Source organism: Uloborus diversus, chromosome 9, assembly GCF_026930045.1.
Source record: "Uloborus diversus isolate 005 chromosome 9, Udiv.v.3.1, whole genome shotgun sequence".
Classification (NCBI taxonomy): Eukaryota; Metazoa; Arthropoda; class Arachnida; order Araneae; family Uloboridae; genus Uloborus; species Uloborus diversus.
Genome location: NC_072739.1, coordinates 74,917,592 through 74,932,680, shown reverse-complemented (window position 1 = coordinate 74,932,680; position 15,089 = coordinate 74,917,592). Strand labels below are relative to the sequence as shown.

Sequence of the window (15,089 nt, the reverse complement as noted above, 5' to 3'; positions counted from 1 at the left end):
GCCAATCACAACATTCCCATCTTAGACCATCCACCCTACTCACCTGATTTGGCCCCCTGTGATTTTTTTCTTTTCCCTAAAGTCAAGTCAGCTTTGAAAGGAACTAGATTTGAGAGTGTTGAAGCAGTAAAAGAAAAAGCGACGGAAGTAATGTATGGACTTACCGAAAATGATCTGCAGCATTGCTATGAACAGTGGAAAATTCGTATGGAGCGGTGTATAGACCGAGGAGGAGAGTACATTGAAGGAGATAACATCAAATAGTAAATAATGGAAAATAAAAATTTTTTATAGCATCAGTTCGGTTTTTTTCTAGCCACACCTCGTATGCAGGGCCCTATTTTGACTTCGGCGGGCCCTAGGCAAGAAAAACATGGTAGGCCCCTACTACATTTTGCATTGTTATTTTGTAAGTATATTTGCTGAAATTACTGGAGATAAAATACTTTAAAAATATAACAGTGTTCATGTGGATAAAAAGAAAAAAAATGTACTTTATGAAACATGAGATGTTGCAAATATGTTCATAATTGGGAACAAAATTATTCCAAATGAAGAACAGTAAGCACAGCGTAAAACTGCTTTTTATATGAAGGATGCCATGTAACAGGAAAGCTCGAAAAAAAAAAAAAAAAACAGGAAAAATACAACAAATTCAAAAATCCACAAAAAAAAAAAAAAAAGAGAGAGAAAATCCAAGGAATTTTGAAAGTTTTCTTTAAACCCTGGAAAATACAGAGAATTAATTTTTTTTTTAATTTAACGTTTAAAAAGTCAATTCCAAAACATAAACATTTTTTCTTTTAAGATCCAAGTATTGAATGGTTAAGAGACGTCTTTTTTCCTTAAAAAGTTAAATATAAATATTAAGTCACCATGCTGTTTAGGAATACTTCTTTATTTAATTTATTTATTGTTTTTCCCCTCATTATTGAATTATCATAATATTAATTTTCTCATACAAATATCAGTATTCGCTCATTCGTAATGCTACATTCTTCTCATACAGAGAAAACACAGGGAGTTTTCCCTCAGGATTGAGTAGCAACCCTGATGTGTGTTTGTGTGTGTGTTTATTATTATTATTATTATTATTATTACACTAATACAGCATAAAAAATGCTTTTATAACTTAAAATAAAGAAAAGAAAAAAAGCTCAAATTATCCTCCTTTTTATTTATTTATTTATTTTTTTTAATGAATATATCTGGCAATTTTCGTAAATATTAGAAAAAAGCTATTTCAAAACTTTTACATGTGTGAAAAAAAAAGTTTATTTTTATTTTTATTGCTAGTTTGTTAATTAGTAATACATTTTCAAAGTTGATTTGTATTAGTATCCTAAAAATTCAGAAAAAAAAAAACAAACATTTCAAAATGTGCTTTTAAAAAATGTGGAAAAATCATCGTGTGAGGTGTATGAACTTGCTACTGAAATCAATTTGCGAAAAGCGCAGTATCAGGTTCATTGATGTATGGAGTCATTGTAAACGGGAATGGATTGCTAGGGATGGCCTGCATCTGAGCTCTACAGGGGTCAAAATGGTTAGTGGATTAATTTTAAGGGCTTCGGAGTCAAAAAACTAAGCTGGAATGGGGGCATGGTTCAAGCATCAGGTATCGAGAGAATGAAATTTTTTTGGGTATTGCTAGAAATGGAAATAAAGTGACGAACAAGAGTAGTAATGTTAACAATTGTAATTTAGGAAATTTCAGGGTGTTAAATAAAAGCAACTTAGGCATGCTTAAAGTTTTCTATACCAATGCTCGCAGCATTAGGAACAAGATGGATGAATTGAAAAGCATAGTTATGGATGAGAAGTTGGATGTTATTGGAATTACAGAGACATGGGCTACCGAATCTGATGCAGAGTTATTACATATTGCTGGGTATAATTTGTTCAGACAGGATAGAGTAGGTAAAATAGGTGGTGGGGTTTTATTTTATGTTAGAGACAATTTTATTTGCAATGAATTGGTCATAAATGATAAGCCTACTGATATTGATATGGTTTGGCTGGAGTTGATGAGCAGTAAGGGCAAAAAGCTACGCTTTGGAAACATTTATAGGCCACCTAATTCAAACCAGGGACAAGATGAACAGATATACCGTATTATTAGTGACATGTCCAGCAAGGGATCCGTTATCATAATGGGGGATTTCAATTTTCCGGGTATTGATTGGAATAATTTTTATCCTGGTAATGGCAAAGAAGAGGAATTCTTAAAAGTAATTGGTGACTGTTTCTTAGATCAAGTTGTAACTCAGGGAACTCGAGAGGAGGCGATTTTGGATCTGGTTTTTTGTGACATAGGTAGTTTTGTTCAGGGGTTGTGTGTAGGGGAGCATATTGGAGATAGTGATCATAGTGAGCATTAGGTTCCGGGTTAAATTTGAAGTGTGCAAAGATGATAATTTTAGGTTTGTGCCCAATTTCAGAAACACTGATTTTGTTGCACTTAGGCAGAGCTTGAAAAAGGTTTTTACGTCAGGATTGGAAAATAGCGACGTAGATCAGCAGTGGACGGAATTTAAGGATAAACTTGCTAAAACGGTTGGGAACTATGTTCCATTTAGGAGAAAAGGTGTTTGTACCAAAATTTGGCCCATGTGGTTCTCCAAGGAGACTAAAGAAGCTCTTAATTATAAGCAAGCCACTTTTCGTAAGTTTAAAGAAACTGGTCAGAGTGCGGAGAGGCTCCAGTATGGTAAGGCAAGGCGAAATTTTAAGTATTTGGTACGGATTCAGAAAAGGGAATTGGAGCAAAGGCTGGCAGATGACATTGATGGGAACCCTAAGAGGTTTTTTGCTTACGCTAATTCTGGGAAAGCTCGAAACAGTCAAATTGGGCCTTTGGTTGATGAGTATGGAAATTTAATCCAAAACGATAGGGATATTGCAAATGTTCTAAATAACTTTTTTTCCAGTGTGTTTAACGATAACTGTATCTCAACAGTTGACACTAACAAGACACAAGCTATTATACAGCTTGAGGATTTTGTATTTTCCAGGGAGGAGGTTTTATTTCATTTGAAAAAGATTAAAGCAACTAAAGCTCCGGGACCAGATAATATTTATCCAAAAATTTTAGTTGAATGTGCAGAGGAATTAGTGGATGTTATTTTGAATATTTTCAATGCTTCTTATAACTCGGGGACGGTGCCAAAGAACTGGAAGCTGGCTAACATAACGCCACTCTTCAAGAAGGGGTCTAAAGGTATTGCTGGGAATTATAAACCTGTAAGTTTGACTTCGGTGATTTGTAAGATTTTCGAAACTTTGATCAAAATTAAGATCATGAAGTTCTTAGAGACTAATAGTCTGTTGACTAGTTTGCAGTATGGTTTCAGGAAAGGTGGAAAGGTAAATCCTGTACTACTAATTTATTGCATTTCTACGACGAGGTTACCTCAGCTTTAGATAACAAAAAATGTGTGGATGTTGTTTATATTGATTTTCAAAAAGCTTTTGACAAGGTACCACATGTTGCTCTTCTCAGCAAGTTAGCTGACATTGGAATAGGAGGAAAAACTTTACTTTGGGTTAGAAATTGGCTTACTGGTAGGAAGCAAAGAGTAGTTGCGAGATTAAATCATTCTAATTGGAGTGATGTTTAAAGTGGGGTTCCTCAGGACACCTCTAATTAACGGACATTTTTGAAAGTCCCAGTCCCTCAATATAGGCCATTCCATGTAGTTCACTCTGAATAACGGACGCTCCGAATAACGGACAGTTATTTCACGAAAAATTTCCCTTGTGATCGTAGCATTTCCGTTTTTTTTCTTTTCACAGAATATCTTAGTAACTGCTTGCCTTACAAAGCTTTTCATCCTCCACAACTGATATTCCCCCCCCCCCCCCCCCCGTCATTTCCTTATCACGGTTTCTTGGAATTAAAAGGGTGCTAATGGACAGAGGCAGCGATTGGGGTTTAAAAGTTGGGGGCAGAAAAAAAAGAACTAAAAGGCATGGTACTTTTTGCGGGCAGCAAAAAATGCAAAAGAAAATAAAAGTCATTATTTTGTAACGGCTAGTTTTGAGAGTATTGAAGCAGATAAGTGAAAACTGATGTCAGTCTAACAATTAACATACGTTTTTCTTGAGATTTTAATGAATTTTGTATACAATAACTATTTAAAAGTTAAGATAAAAAATAGGAAACTGGGCGCTTTTTCTAACTGGGGCTCTCGGGAGATGCAATTGAGCAGACCGGCGCGGTAGTAATCGGCTTTATGGCGCCGTGGTTTCGTTGTGTTGTTTAAGTTTTAGACGTGAAAAAGATTTGCCCATATTCAAGGTCATATTGGCAACTGTCAATTATGCAATATTCGAGATAAAATAAATAAATTAACCATAAAAAGTGTGTGGGGGGAGGGGGGTTGCTCCGCCGAATCGCGGCCGTTGGTAATACAAAAAAGAGATGTCAAATTGTTTTAATTGATTACTTTAATTGATTAAATGTTTTTTAAGACAAGTGTGTGCTGTCAGTATACCTTTATTAAGAAAAAACAGATTAATTACACTTGACGTAAAACAGGCCCGTGTCCAGAATTTCATAAAGAGATGGGTTTTGGGGGGAAGGGGGTCCAAATTCCCAGAAGATGTGGTCTTAAGTAATATTACTGATTCTATTATTACATTTTATGTACAGTAGAGCCTAGTTTTTATTCGGCCTCTGTTTATCCGGATCAAATTTATACAGTTAAAAAATATATATTTACTTCAATAATTATTTAAAATTATGAGTGCGGAAAGGTGGTGCAATTAGAAAGTCGTTTAAAGGGGGCACATTGAATCCAATCTGATAAGGGAGAGCCGGGGGTTCTCCTACAGAAAAATTATGAAATTTTTAGAATCAAAAATGGAATCTTAGATTTTTATGTCCGGGGATTTTGTCGAAATTAAAGACTTAAAACGTGATTATAGGCCATATTTATTGACATTAGGGTAAGGAATGGAGCTCAGGAACACTCCCGGTCACTTTTTCCCTTGAAAAATAGATAGAAATCAATTTCTCCTCCCCCTTTCAAATTTTTAAAATTAAAGTTCCAAATTAGCATTTGAAGATTTTTACAAAAAGGGGATTCCGGGTCTGTCCCGTGGAATTTTTTTCAAACTGAAAGTCCCAAAAACATAAGCTGCACTCTAAGATATTAGGAGGAGGTGTTCAAAGGTTATTCCACTTAAATTTTTTGTAAGTTTTGTTTAAAAAAAATCTAATTTTTGATGATATTTAAGAAAGGCGGTTCCAGGGCCCCTGCCCAAATTTTATCAGAAATTGGAATCTTTAAAACGCGATTTTAAGACCATATCGTCGCCTCAGAGCAACCATAAGACGTTTAATCCAAGAAACAACATTAAGATATCCTACTGTTGTTCTGAGGTGACGATATTTGGTACCTTAGGACCTTTAAAAACTGAAACAAATCCAAAACCACGTTTAAGCGATTTTTGGACGCAATTTAAATGATGTTAGGTATTCAGGGTCATTTTCTGGAAATTCAGCAAAACTGAAGATCTGAACACAAAATTTGAGATGCTCCGTAATTTTATTGGCACAGTGAGGGTGGGGGAATCTGGAGTAGAAGCATTTTAACGACTTATTTTCAGACAAACTAGAAAAAAGAAAAAAATTGCTTGGAAACTTCAAAGAGAAGGTTTTTTTGTTTTTAATGCTGTATACAAACTTTAACCTTAAAGTTATTTTTAAGTCAAATGTGCACTTTCCTTTGGTTTTTTTATTATGTTTTCTCCAATGGGAGGGGTTTAACTCCCGAAATCCTCCCCTTGGACACGGCCCTGACGCAAAATGTAGTTAACCTTTCGCAATTGTTTCGATTGTGCTCTACAAAGGGAACAACAGCCCATTTTGAAAAAGGTAAATTAAGTAGTTCCTCCTAATAGCGGACACCTCCCAATAACGGACAAAACTTCTGGTCCCTTGACTGTCCGCTATTCAGAGGTTTCACTGTATTTATGAATGACATCAATGAAAATATTTCTGGAAGCATGAATTGTTTTGCTGACAATGTAAAAGTTATGGGGATTGTCGAAAATGAAGAACAAGTAAAACAGCTGCAAGAGGATTTAGATCATATTACTAAGTGGGCAGATAAATGGGGTATGGCAGTTAATGTAGGGAAATATCAAGTGCTACACTTAGGTCATGGAAATAAGCATATGAGATATCGTTTACAGGGTTCAGTCATAAATCAGGCAGAAAATGTTATGGATCTGGGTGTCTTTATAAATCAGGGCTTCAAGTTTAGTCAACAGTGCAGTATTGCTAGTAACAAAGCCAACAAAATGCTTGGGTTCATCAATAGATCTGTTTCAAACAAATCTAAGAAAGTTCTTCTGCCTTTATATAGGAGTTTAGTAAGATCTCATTTGGAGTATGCTGTTCAGTTTTGGTCGCCTTATCTGAAGAAAGATATTTTTGTATTGGAAAGGGTTCAAAGAAGGGTAACTAAATTAGTAAGGGGACTCTCAGATTTAGATTATGATACCAGACTTAATAGGCTTAACATGTATAGCCTGGAGCAAAGGAGAGTCAGAGGGGACATGATTCAGTTATTTAAATTCATCAAAATGAAAGATGTAAATGGATTAAATTTTTGCGGGGAAAGCAGGACAAGGGGTCATTGTTTTAAGCTATTTAAATCTCAGGCTAACTTGGAAATCAGGAAAAACTACTACTTTAGCAGGGTCGTGGGCACTTGGAATAGCTTACCGGAAGAGGCGGTAATGAGCAAGGGAGTGGATAGCTTTAAGAGGGCCATTGATCTTCATTGGGGACTAATTAATTGACTAGGACCAGCCTAGCTGGGCCCAGAGCCTGTTGCTGGTCGTCACATTTGTATTTGTATTTGAACTTAGCAAATATTTAAAGGAATACAAAATATAAATTTAAAATTTGTTTTTAATCAGTTATTTTTCTTAAGTGTGAAAAATCTGCTATGAATAAATAAATACTTATGTTTCATACACATGATATTGTTCTATAATCAATAAATATGTCTTTAGAAACGTAAATATTTACTCTCATGTTTTGTGCAGAGACTGACATAAGAATGTCAGGGTGCTCCCCACCCCTAAGACAAGGATGCACCCCCATAAGTATTGTGAAGACCCCCCCCCCTCCAAATCAAGAGCCCTCCCCCAAACAAAGAGAAAAAGTTCCCCTCAACCCCCCCCCCCCCCAAACACTTCAATGGGCACCATGACCCTTCCTAGGTGGGCACCCTAAGAATGCAACATTCCAAAGCAGTTTATGCTTTTTAATTAGTTACATGAAAAAGTGCATTTTAAAACATGTTCTTTAACGCTCTAATTTTGTTCTCTCTCTCTCTCTCTCTCTCTCTCTCTTTTTAATATCATTTGAGAAAAGCAGCAATAAGTTGCTGTATTTATTATTTTATATATATATATATATATATATATATATATATATATATATATATATATTTCACAATTTGAAAAAAAAAACTGAAAGAAATTAATTTTTTTTTCTGAAATATAATATATATATTTTTAAATAGTAACTTATTTTGCAGTTCCATTATCCTGTTTGTTGTAGAGGAAGTTACTTACAACATTTGTGATCAGCGAGCTCTAGAATATGCCATTTTGGATACGGAGAAAGATGTAGAAATTTTGAGATGCACATTCAAAGATTTAAGGACTTCGGCCATTTTAAGGGACGAGAAGCTTTTTGTGTAAGCATGATGTTGTTTTCTTTATTAAAAAAAAAATTATTAAATTATTGTTTTTATTGTATTGTCAAATTTGATTATGCAGATACAAACAGGGTTCATTCGCTCCAGGAAAATCTGGAAAAGTCGGAGAATTTTCTGATTTTGCCTCAAAAAGTATTTTTTACTATTATTTCCCGGGGAATTTTGCATCATGAGGTCTAATCTTTATTTTTATCGATGCTTCCTGAAAAATTTTAATTTTTAGGCAAAACAGTGCTGTCAATCAAAAACTGCAATCAAAATATATGTAGGCTTCACAATGAGAAAAAGAGCGAAGATTGGCCTTTGATTGGTAGTTGATGATTTTTGTTATTATGCATTATATGGTTTGCTAAAAATAGTTTTGTATTTTGCTTAATATGTTTTGTGTTATATACTAATAAGAAAATAAAGAGAAGTATCGTAAACCAAAATTGGATGATAAAAGATCGCTGCGGAATCACAACCAAAAGCCAATATTTACGCATGGCAGTTGGCATCAAAGAAATATTAAAATAAGTTGAAAGTATTTTTTTTTTCTACAAATAACAAGCATATGTTAACAATTTTGAACACTTGAAACTTAGAAAAAAAACTTAAACTTTTAAGAAAGAAAAAATAATTCCAAGATTTTTTTCCTTTTTTTTAAATTTAAGTAAAGAAGTTTCGGGTCTTCCCATTGCTAATTCAAGCAATTTTTATTACATAAAAAAATATTTTCATTTGAGCTTGATTTTGAAAGAAATGAGTTACCTGGAATTTCAACAAAACAACCTGGAAAAGGCGAGAGCAAAAGCTTCACAGACCCCTCCAGTGGGCTTATTTTCCTTTAACATCTTAACATACTCTCATTCAGTGGTGCAACTACGTACCGCAAGACGATGCAACATGGGGGGGAGGGAGTCGGAAGGGGACTGAAAATATTTGAGCTTTGTGTTCATTCAATTTTATTAAATTTTTCCGTAAATCAAATTTGATTTAAAAAGCTTAAACATAAGAGCGTTAAAAAAAAGTCATAAAATCCATTAATTTTATAGCACTTAGGAAGGCAGTGGGGACCCCTAAAACCCCAGAACCTTTTGACATAGGGCCCCCGATAAAGATATCAGAGACCCTTGACCAAACACTTTTTCGGGGCCCTCATGTTGCCAAATATTACAAATTTTACCATTTTGGGCCCCCAAATAGCAGGGGCTCTAGGTCATGGCCTAGTTGATCTATTCAGTAAACAGGCTCTGAGTAGAGAGAAAGAGGCCCATGGCCCAACTTCCATGCTCGAAAACCAAACCTTGGCTCGGTGCAAAAAGTATCATATTGCACTCCCTCCCTGGCTGCCATTGAAAGAAAAAGTCCTGACTGTACCAGAGCCCATTAAAAGAGAGCCAAGAGAAGTTTTTTTGGATAGGATGTAGATGGGGGAGGGGAGCAGAATGGGAAAGGGTCCGGAAATATTTGAGCTTTGTTTTCATTCAATTTAATTAAATAGTTCTGTAAATCTAACTTAGTTTAAATGCTTATATTGGTTCTGGGCCCCAGAACCTATTGGCCAAGGGGCCCCCGAGTTAGATTTCAGAGGCTGTTGGCCAAACATTACAATTTTTGCCACTTGCTAAAACAGTGTTCGCCATTTGCCCCCCCCCCCCCTAATGGCTGGGGCTCTAGGTCTGGGCCAAGGCCTAGTTGGCCCATTCAGTAAAGATGCCCTGACATTGTGTGGGAATTGCCCCCAACTCTTGACCTCCCAATTTAAAGAAAGGAAATAAAGTAGCTACTTTGTTTTTAGATCAAACTTTTTTTGAGCGCCATTGTAAATATATTACCTACCGTAGTGCAGCTCAGGTTAGTTGAGCTGTGACCTTGATTATATTTACCTGTTTTAAAGGAGTTTAGTGAAAAATAGACGCGTTATTGGCTCGAATTTTAGTTAGAATATTTTTTAAAAACTGCTAAGAAAGTTTTTCAACTCAACTTAGCGCCAACTTACCCCTCCCTATTTTTCGAAACAGAGGTAAACATTGTCAGAGTCGGAGCTCAACTTCTCAGAGCCTCACAATAATTTTTCTTAATTTTTGTTTTGGAAGCAAATAAAAGATAGGGACTTAACCAAGAAGGTGGGAAAGAAAAAAATCCTAAAACTAAGTAATTTCTTTTTACTTCACCAAAGACAGCCTACTGTGTTTTTAAACTTCAATTTCGGAATTATTCTGGAAGAGAATCCAAAAAACCTCCTTCTCCGTGATATGTCCAAAAATCGCTTGAAATTGCTTTTTGTTGGGCAATTCGAACTGATAGCTCAATCAAAACCCGAAGTTCAAAGAACTAAAAGCAGGTTTTAAGCTAACAAACCCAACTGAAAATTTGTGGAATGATCTGCTCGGGAAGAAAGGACATACAGACACATATTTAACAATTAAATAAACATTTTATTAAACAATAAATATGTCAAAACATGGAAATAATAACAAGTGTAAATAAAATTCACATTCCCCAACAATTGAATAAAAAATTCCCCCCCAAAAATATCAGTAGGAAACATTTCTTAAAAATAGTATCGTTTAAAGTTCCAGTAAAATTTATATGACTAGATTAATATAAGTACAACCTTGAGTCCAATGCCATAAACGGAATAGTTCATACGAACGAGTTAAAAAGTTCATACCAAACGAGCTATTCCTTCCTTAAAAGTTGGCACAACATGTGAGGGCGCGATCCACCAAATTTGGATCCCATATCAAAATTGTCCGTGACCATTTCATGCCACCATGCTGAATTCAGAAAATAAACCTGTCCTCCTGGACAACAGGAACCATCCATCCATCTAACGGACATCCAATCCAGCTCTCGAGCGTGGACCTTCAATGGTCCTGTTTGTTAGGCCTTTTCACAGCAAAAAAAAACAACTTGATTTAAACTCTCAATTTTAGAGAGAAAATCCCTCACTTAAAAACTCATCTCAAGGCAACAACTGGAACATGCCCGCATTTCTAGCTGGGCTCAACGACAAAACTTCCTACATCTTTTAAAAAGAATCCACTATACTACGTGGAACTCCGGAGCACACAGCTCCCAGGTACAATCTCAGCACCTCAGAAAAACATTGAACTGCAGTCACAACATATTAAAACAAGAGGTGAAACAATAAGAGAATGATTGATTGAGAGTTCACACTTAAATAGCATTCCCTATCTCCCTACGCGATGGCGTGACGTATATCAAAAAGCATGCATAAATTACATTGAGGAAACAACTCAACACAGTTTACAGTTTAAAACTAAATTCTTTAAAATTGTTTCCCCCATGCATACAGCAAGAATCTACTCAACATCTTTCCTATGATGTCACATCATCGTGGCGGGTCAACAAACGCATGCTACGCATGCAGGGAATGTTGGCTCTGGGGAACAATTCGAGCGCCGGTAAAATAGCGGGATGACTTTCAAAGTTCGAAAAAAGAAGGAAGTAAGTTCTGGAAACTTTTCTAATCCTTCTAAAACTTTAGGAATTTCTCCAAGAAAAAAAATAATAGCTCTAGGCCAACACTTTTCTTGGAACTTCGATTTCAAAAAATTCCGAGGCAAAACTCCGAAACCTTCCCAAATGTGGTTTTGAAACTTAGATTTTGAAAAATAGCTGGGACAGTCCCAGAATCCCATCCCTTCTCGCCAGGTCATCAAAGTGGTCTACAATTGCATTTCAGGAGTTTAATTTTGAACAATTTCTGGGGAAGAGCCTCCGAACCCTCGTTACTCATAATCTAAAATTGCGTTTTAGAGGAACTTCAATTTCAAAAAAAAAAAAAAAAAAATTTTGGAAGTCTCATTTTTGAACAACTTTCCCTTACATATAACATTGTAAAAACACATTTGTGGACCACCTTGGATGAAGTTAGGGGAAAAAATGAGTGAGTTTGGAACTTTTTTCTGGAATTTTTCGAAATTGAACTTGCAAAAAGGCAATTTAAGGATAGCTTAGTCTCATTTTTAAAACTTCAATTTCAAAAAATATACAAAGACGGTCCCCAAAACTTGCCCTTTTCTTGATATCATCTAAACTCGCCTAAAATTTGAGTTTTTGGAAATTCAATTTCAAAAATTGTGGGGCAGAGTCCCCAAGTCGATCCTTTGTTGTAACAGCATCAAAGGTGGCCTACAATTGCATTTTTTGGAATTCCAATTAAAAAAATTTCTGGGGGAGACCCCCACTTTAATTAACCTTTACGAAGATTTGCTAAAACTATGTTTTTAGAACTTTAATGTCGAAAGATTTTCGGAAGAGTCTCGGACTCTTTCTCCTCTTAGGAACCTTGCATCCTCCTAACACCACTGACAAACGTTTAAAATCACTATTTTAGAAATTCGAAAAACTCCAGGAGATAGTTCTGAACCTCATCCTTTTCATCTTATGCCATCAAAGGCGTCCTATTGCATTTTTAGAAATTCAAATTCAAAAAATTTCCGGGGAAAACCCCGGAACTCCATTGTTTTAACATCATCAAAGGTCTTCCAAAATTGTGCTTTTCGAACTTCCAATACCAAAATATTTGTGGAAGAGAGTTACTGACCCCTTTCCATTACATTTACAAAAAATGGCTTGCGATCGCGTTTTTAAAACTTCAATTTCTAAAAAATTATGACGAAGGGTTTTGAACTTTCTTTCTTCCAAAAATAATCTGAAATTCTGCTTTTAAACTAAAATTTCAGAAGAATTTTAGAAACTCCCTGTGAATCCCTATTTCGGTTCAAATATTATATTTACAATTAAATTCATATTTGCTCATTCTTTTTCGCCTATTGTGATGATTTCTCCGGATTTCTGTAGCTAATAAGGTCTTTCTAAAATAAAAAAACTCAATTGCCTCCCTCTCTATATTCATACATAGTTGTGTGTTTGTGTGCTTGAAAAAAAATTGTGGGGTCAACAAAATCGAAAAATTGTACTACATTTATACGTTATATAATTTTTAGTAGGGTGCACAAAATCAGATTTGCTGGGGGGGGGGGGGTTGCAAAAATTTGAAGTTATGCTACTGCTGTCATTGCGGCAGCTCTTCCAGTTTGTTGATGGTTCAACGTCAGTCATGTTCCAAATCTTACTCCAGTAAAATTAGAAAAAGGCTGTGTGACTCTGAAAAGCGTCCCATAGTTGATTTTAAACCATTAGATTGCAAGTTGAATCGAGGATGTTAAGTAAAGCCCAACAATATTTATTACTAACATCACATGCCGTAAAAAACGCCGTTTTATGCAATCCTTATCTTACTGATCGCAGTCTGAGTACGCTAAATATGTCTCGCTATCTAAAAACAGCTAAATAGAATATTGAGATTGCACACTTCAACTAGAAAACCACCTACTGAGTTTCAAATCTTGGTCAAGTTTATTAATGTATATACTCCATCCTGGTTTAGAGTAAAAACCAACCATTTCTGTTAGAAACAAAGCTAAACATGCGTGGGAATTCTTTTAGCAACAAGATACTTGCCAATAAGGTATCAATCTACTAATTGATTCCATCAATTGCTTGAAAAGGTACATTCTGTAGTTTTAATAATGCATAGTTTACAAGCTTTATAAGTAATTTTATAATTTTTCCTCAATGAAAAGAAATTATATCCTAAATACAGTTCTAATTTTTTGCATATTTCCCAGAGAGTTTTTATAACCATATAAAAACATTGATTTTTAATTGAACTTGTTCTTACATGCAATTTAGATTATATAATTAAAGACGTTGTAAATTTTGAATCTCTACCCTCTTTAACAGCCACACACAATTAAAAAATAATTTTTTTTTTCAATTGAAATTTAGACCTTTTGCCAGAGCAGAGGAAATTAACTCAGAGATAGGAAACTTGCATAATAATTTGTGTTAAGAGTTATACAAAATTAAAGACAGACCCATTATTTCCAGTTTCCAGGGATGGGTGGATAAAGGGTGTAAACTCAATGAAATTTTATTGGAAAATCACAAAACCACGCCCACTCATATGTAAAAGCATTAGTTTTTTAAAGTGAGGGGGGGGCATTGACCCCTTTCCCTCTAAAATTTTAAATGATGGACCTAATTCAAAGGGTAGACTGATGTCGTTGATGTGATTAAAAATTCAAAGTATTGCAGCGTATTAAGTGTGTAGTTTCTTTGTAATGTGTCACTTGTATTTAAGGAATTTCATGTAAAATTAACAAAATTCAGTCCTCTTGCCACAACAGAAAAAAAAAAAAAAAAAACTCACAGGCTTGAAATTTTACGCAGTAGTTTGAGTTAAGGAATTTAAAAAATTCTGCACTAATGCTTAAAGTTCAGCGGAATTTAAAATCTTTTGTACATTTCCTCTTTATTTGATGTTTTTCTCAAAAGCTCAAAAATTTAAGTAACTTACCAGAGCAGAAGACATTAACTCAGAGTCTTGAAATTGTGCACAGTAATTAGAGTTAGGGAGTCACAAATTTTCCGCACTAAGGCGAAGTGCTCTGCAGAAATTCGATTTTTTCGGCCCACCCTGCTGGGGGTTTCGATTGAAAATGAATTTCTGTACTCAGCTTCATTGTAAGTACGATTAAATTAGGTTGTAGCCTTAAAGTTTAAAAAAAATGTTTTTCTACGTTGGTTTCAAATTAAGTTCAATAATTGTTTGGTTGAATTTATCTTTTATTCACATTTATACTGCATTTCATTCTCAGGCATGGTAAAGAAGTTGCTGTGGTATATTACCGTACAGGCTATGTTCCAGAAGACTATGAACCTATAGTAAGTAAATAATTTCTTTATATCGAAATCATTTTTTTCTCAACTTGTCATAGGTCTATTTATTTGTAATAGAATGTTTTAACCTTGCACTATTTTGTGCTAGTATTCACTATTTGCCACAACTATATGAAGAAAATTTCTCATTTTGTTTCTTTTTGAAAGCAATTGAAATTCAATTCTTTTGATGAATAATATTTTTGCATTTCATGACTATGCCTCAGAATTTTAAAAAGAGCAGCTCTATGCTCTTATAAAATCCGAAATTGACTTACAATTGGACTTGTAAACTATCCCAAAAAAAAATTGGATGCAATGCAGATTTTTTTTTTTTTTACATACATTTTTCTTACCTTATGTACTGTAATTTTGAAACAAATTTCCAGTTCATTCATTTTGAAAAAAGCAAGTTGTCTTATCCATTTCACTTTGACTATCCATTAAACACTGCCATAGTTATATTAAATTCTCTAGAGTTTCTCTTGTTTTCACTCCCTCTAAATCTTCCTGATTTCTGATTCTGTTCTTATCATTCAATCTTTAATATGAAACTCCATAGCAAGGATGGATACAAGGGAAAGGAGACGATCTTCAATAATACTGTGA

At 34.8% G+C, this 15,089-nt stretch overlaps 1 protein-coding gene across 2 annotated transcripts in view; it reads left to right on the top strand.

Moving 5' to 3' along the window:
* The window catches only part of LOC129230592 (glutathione synthetase-like), a 35,615-nt gene that overhangs the window by 16,208 nt on the left and 4,318 nt on the right, over positions 1-15,089 (top strand). For both annotated transcript variants that reach the window (XM_054864999.1, XM_054864997.1), the window contains exons 7-8: positions 7,560-7,721; positions 14,420-14,486. In XM_054864999.1, coding sequence (XP_054720974.1) covers positions 7,560-7,721; positions 14,420-14,486 — 229 coding nt within the window. The remainder of the gene's footprint in view (positions 1-7,559; positions 7,722-14,419; positions 14,487-15,089) is intronic.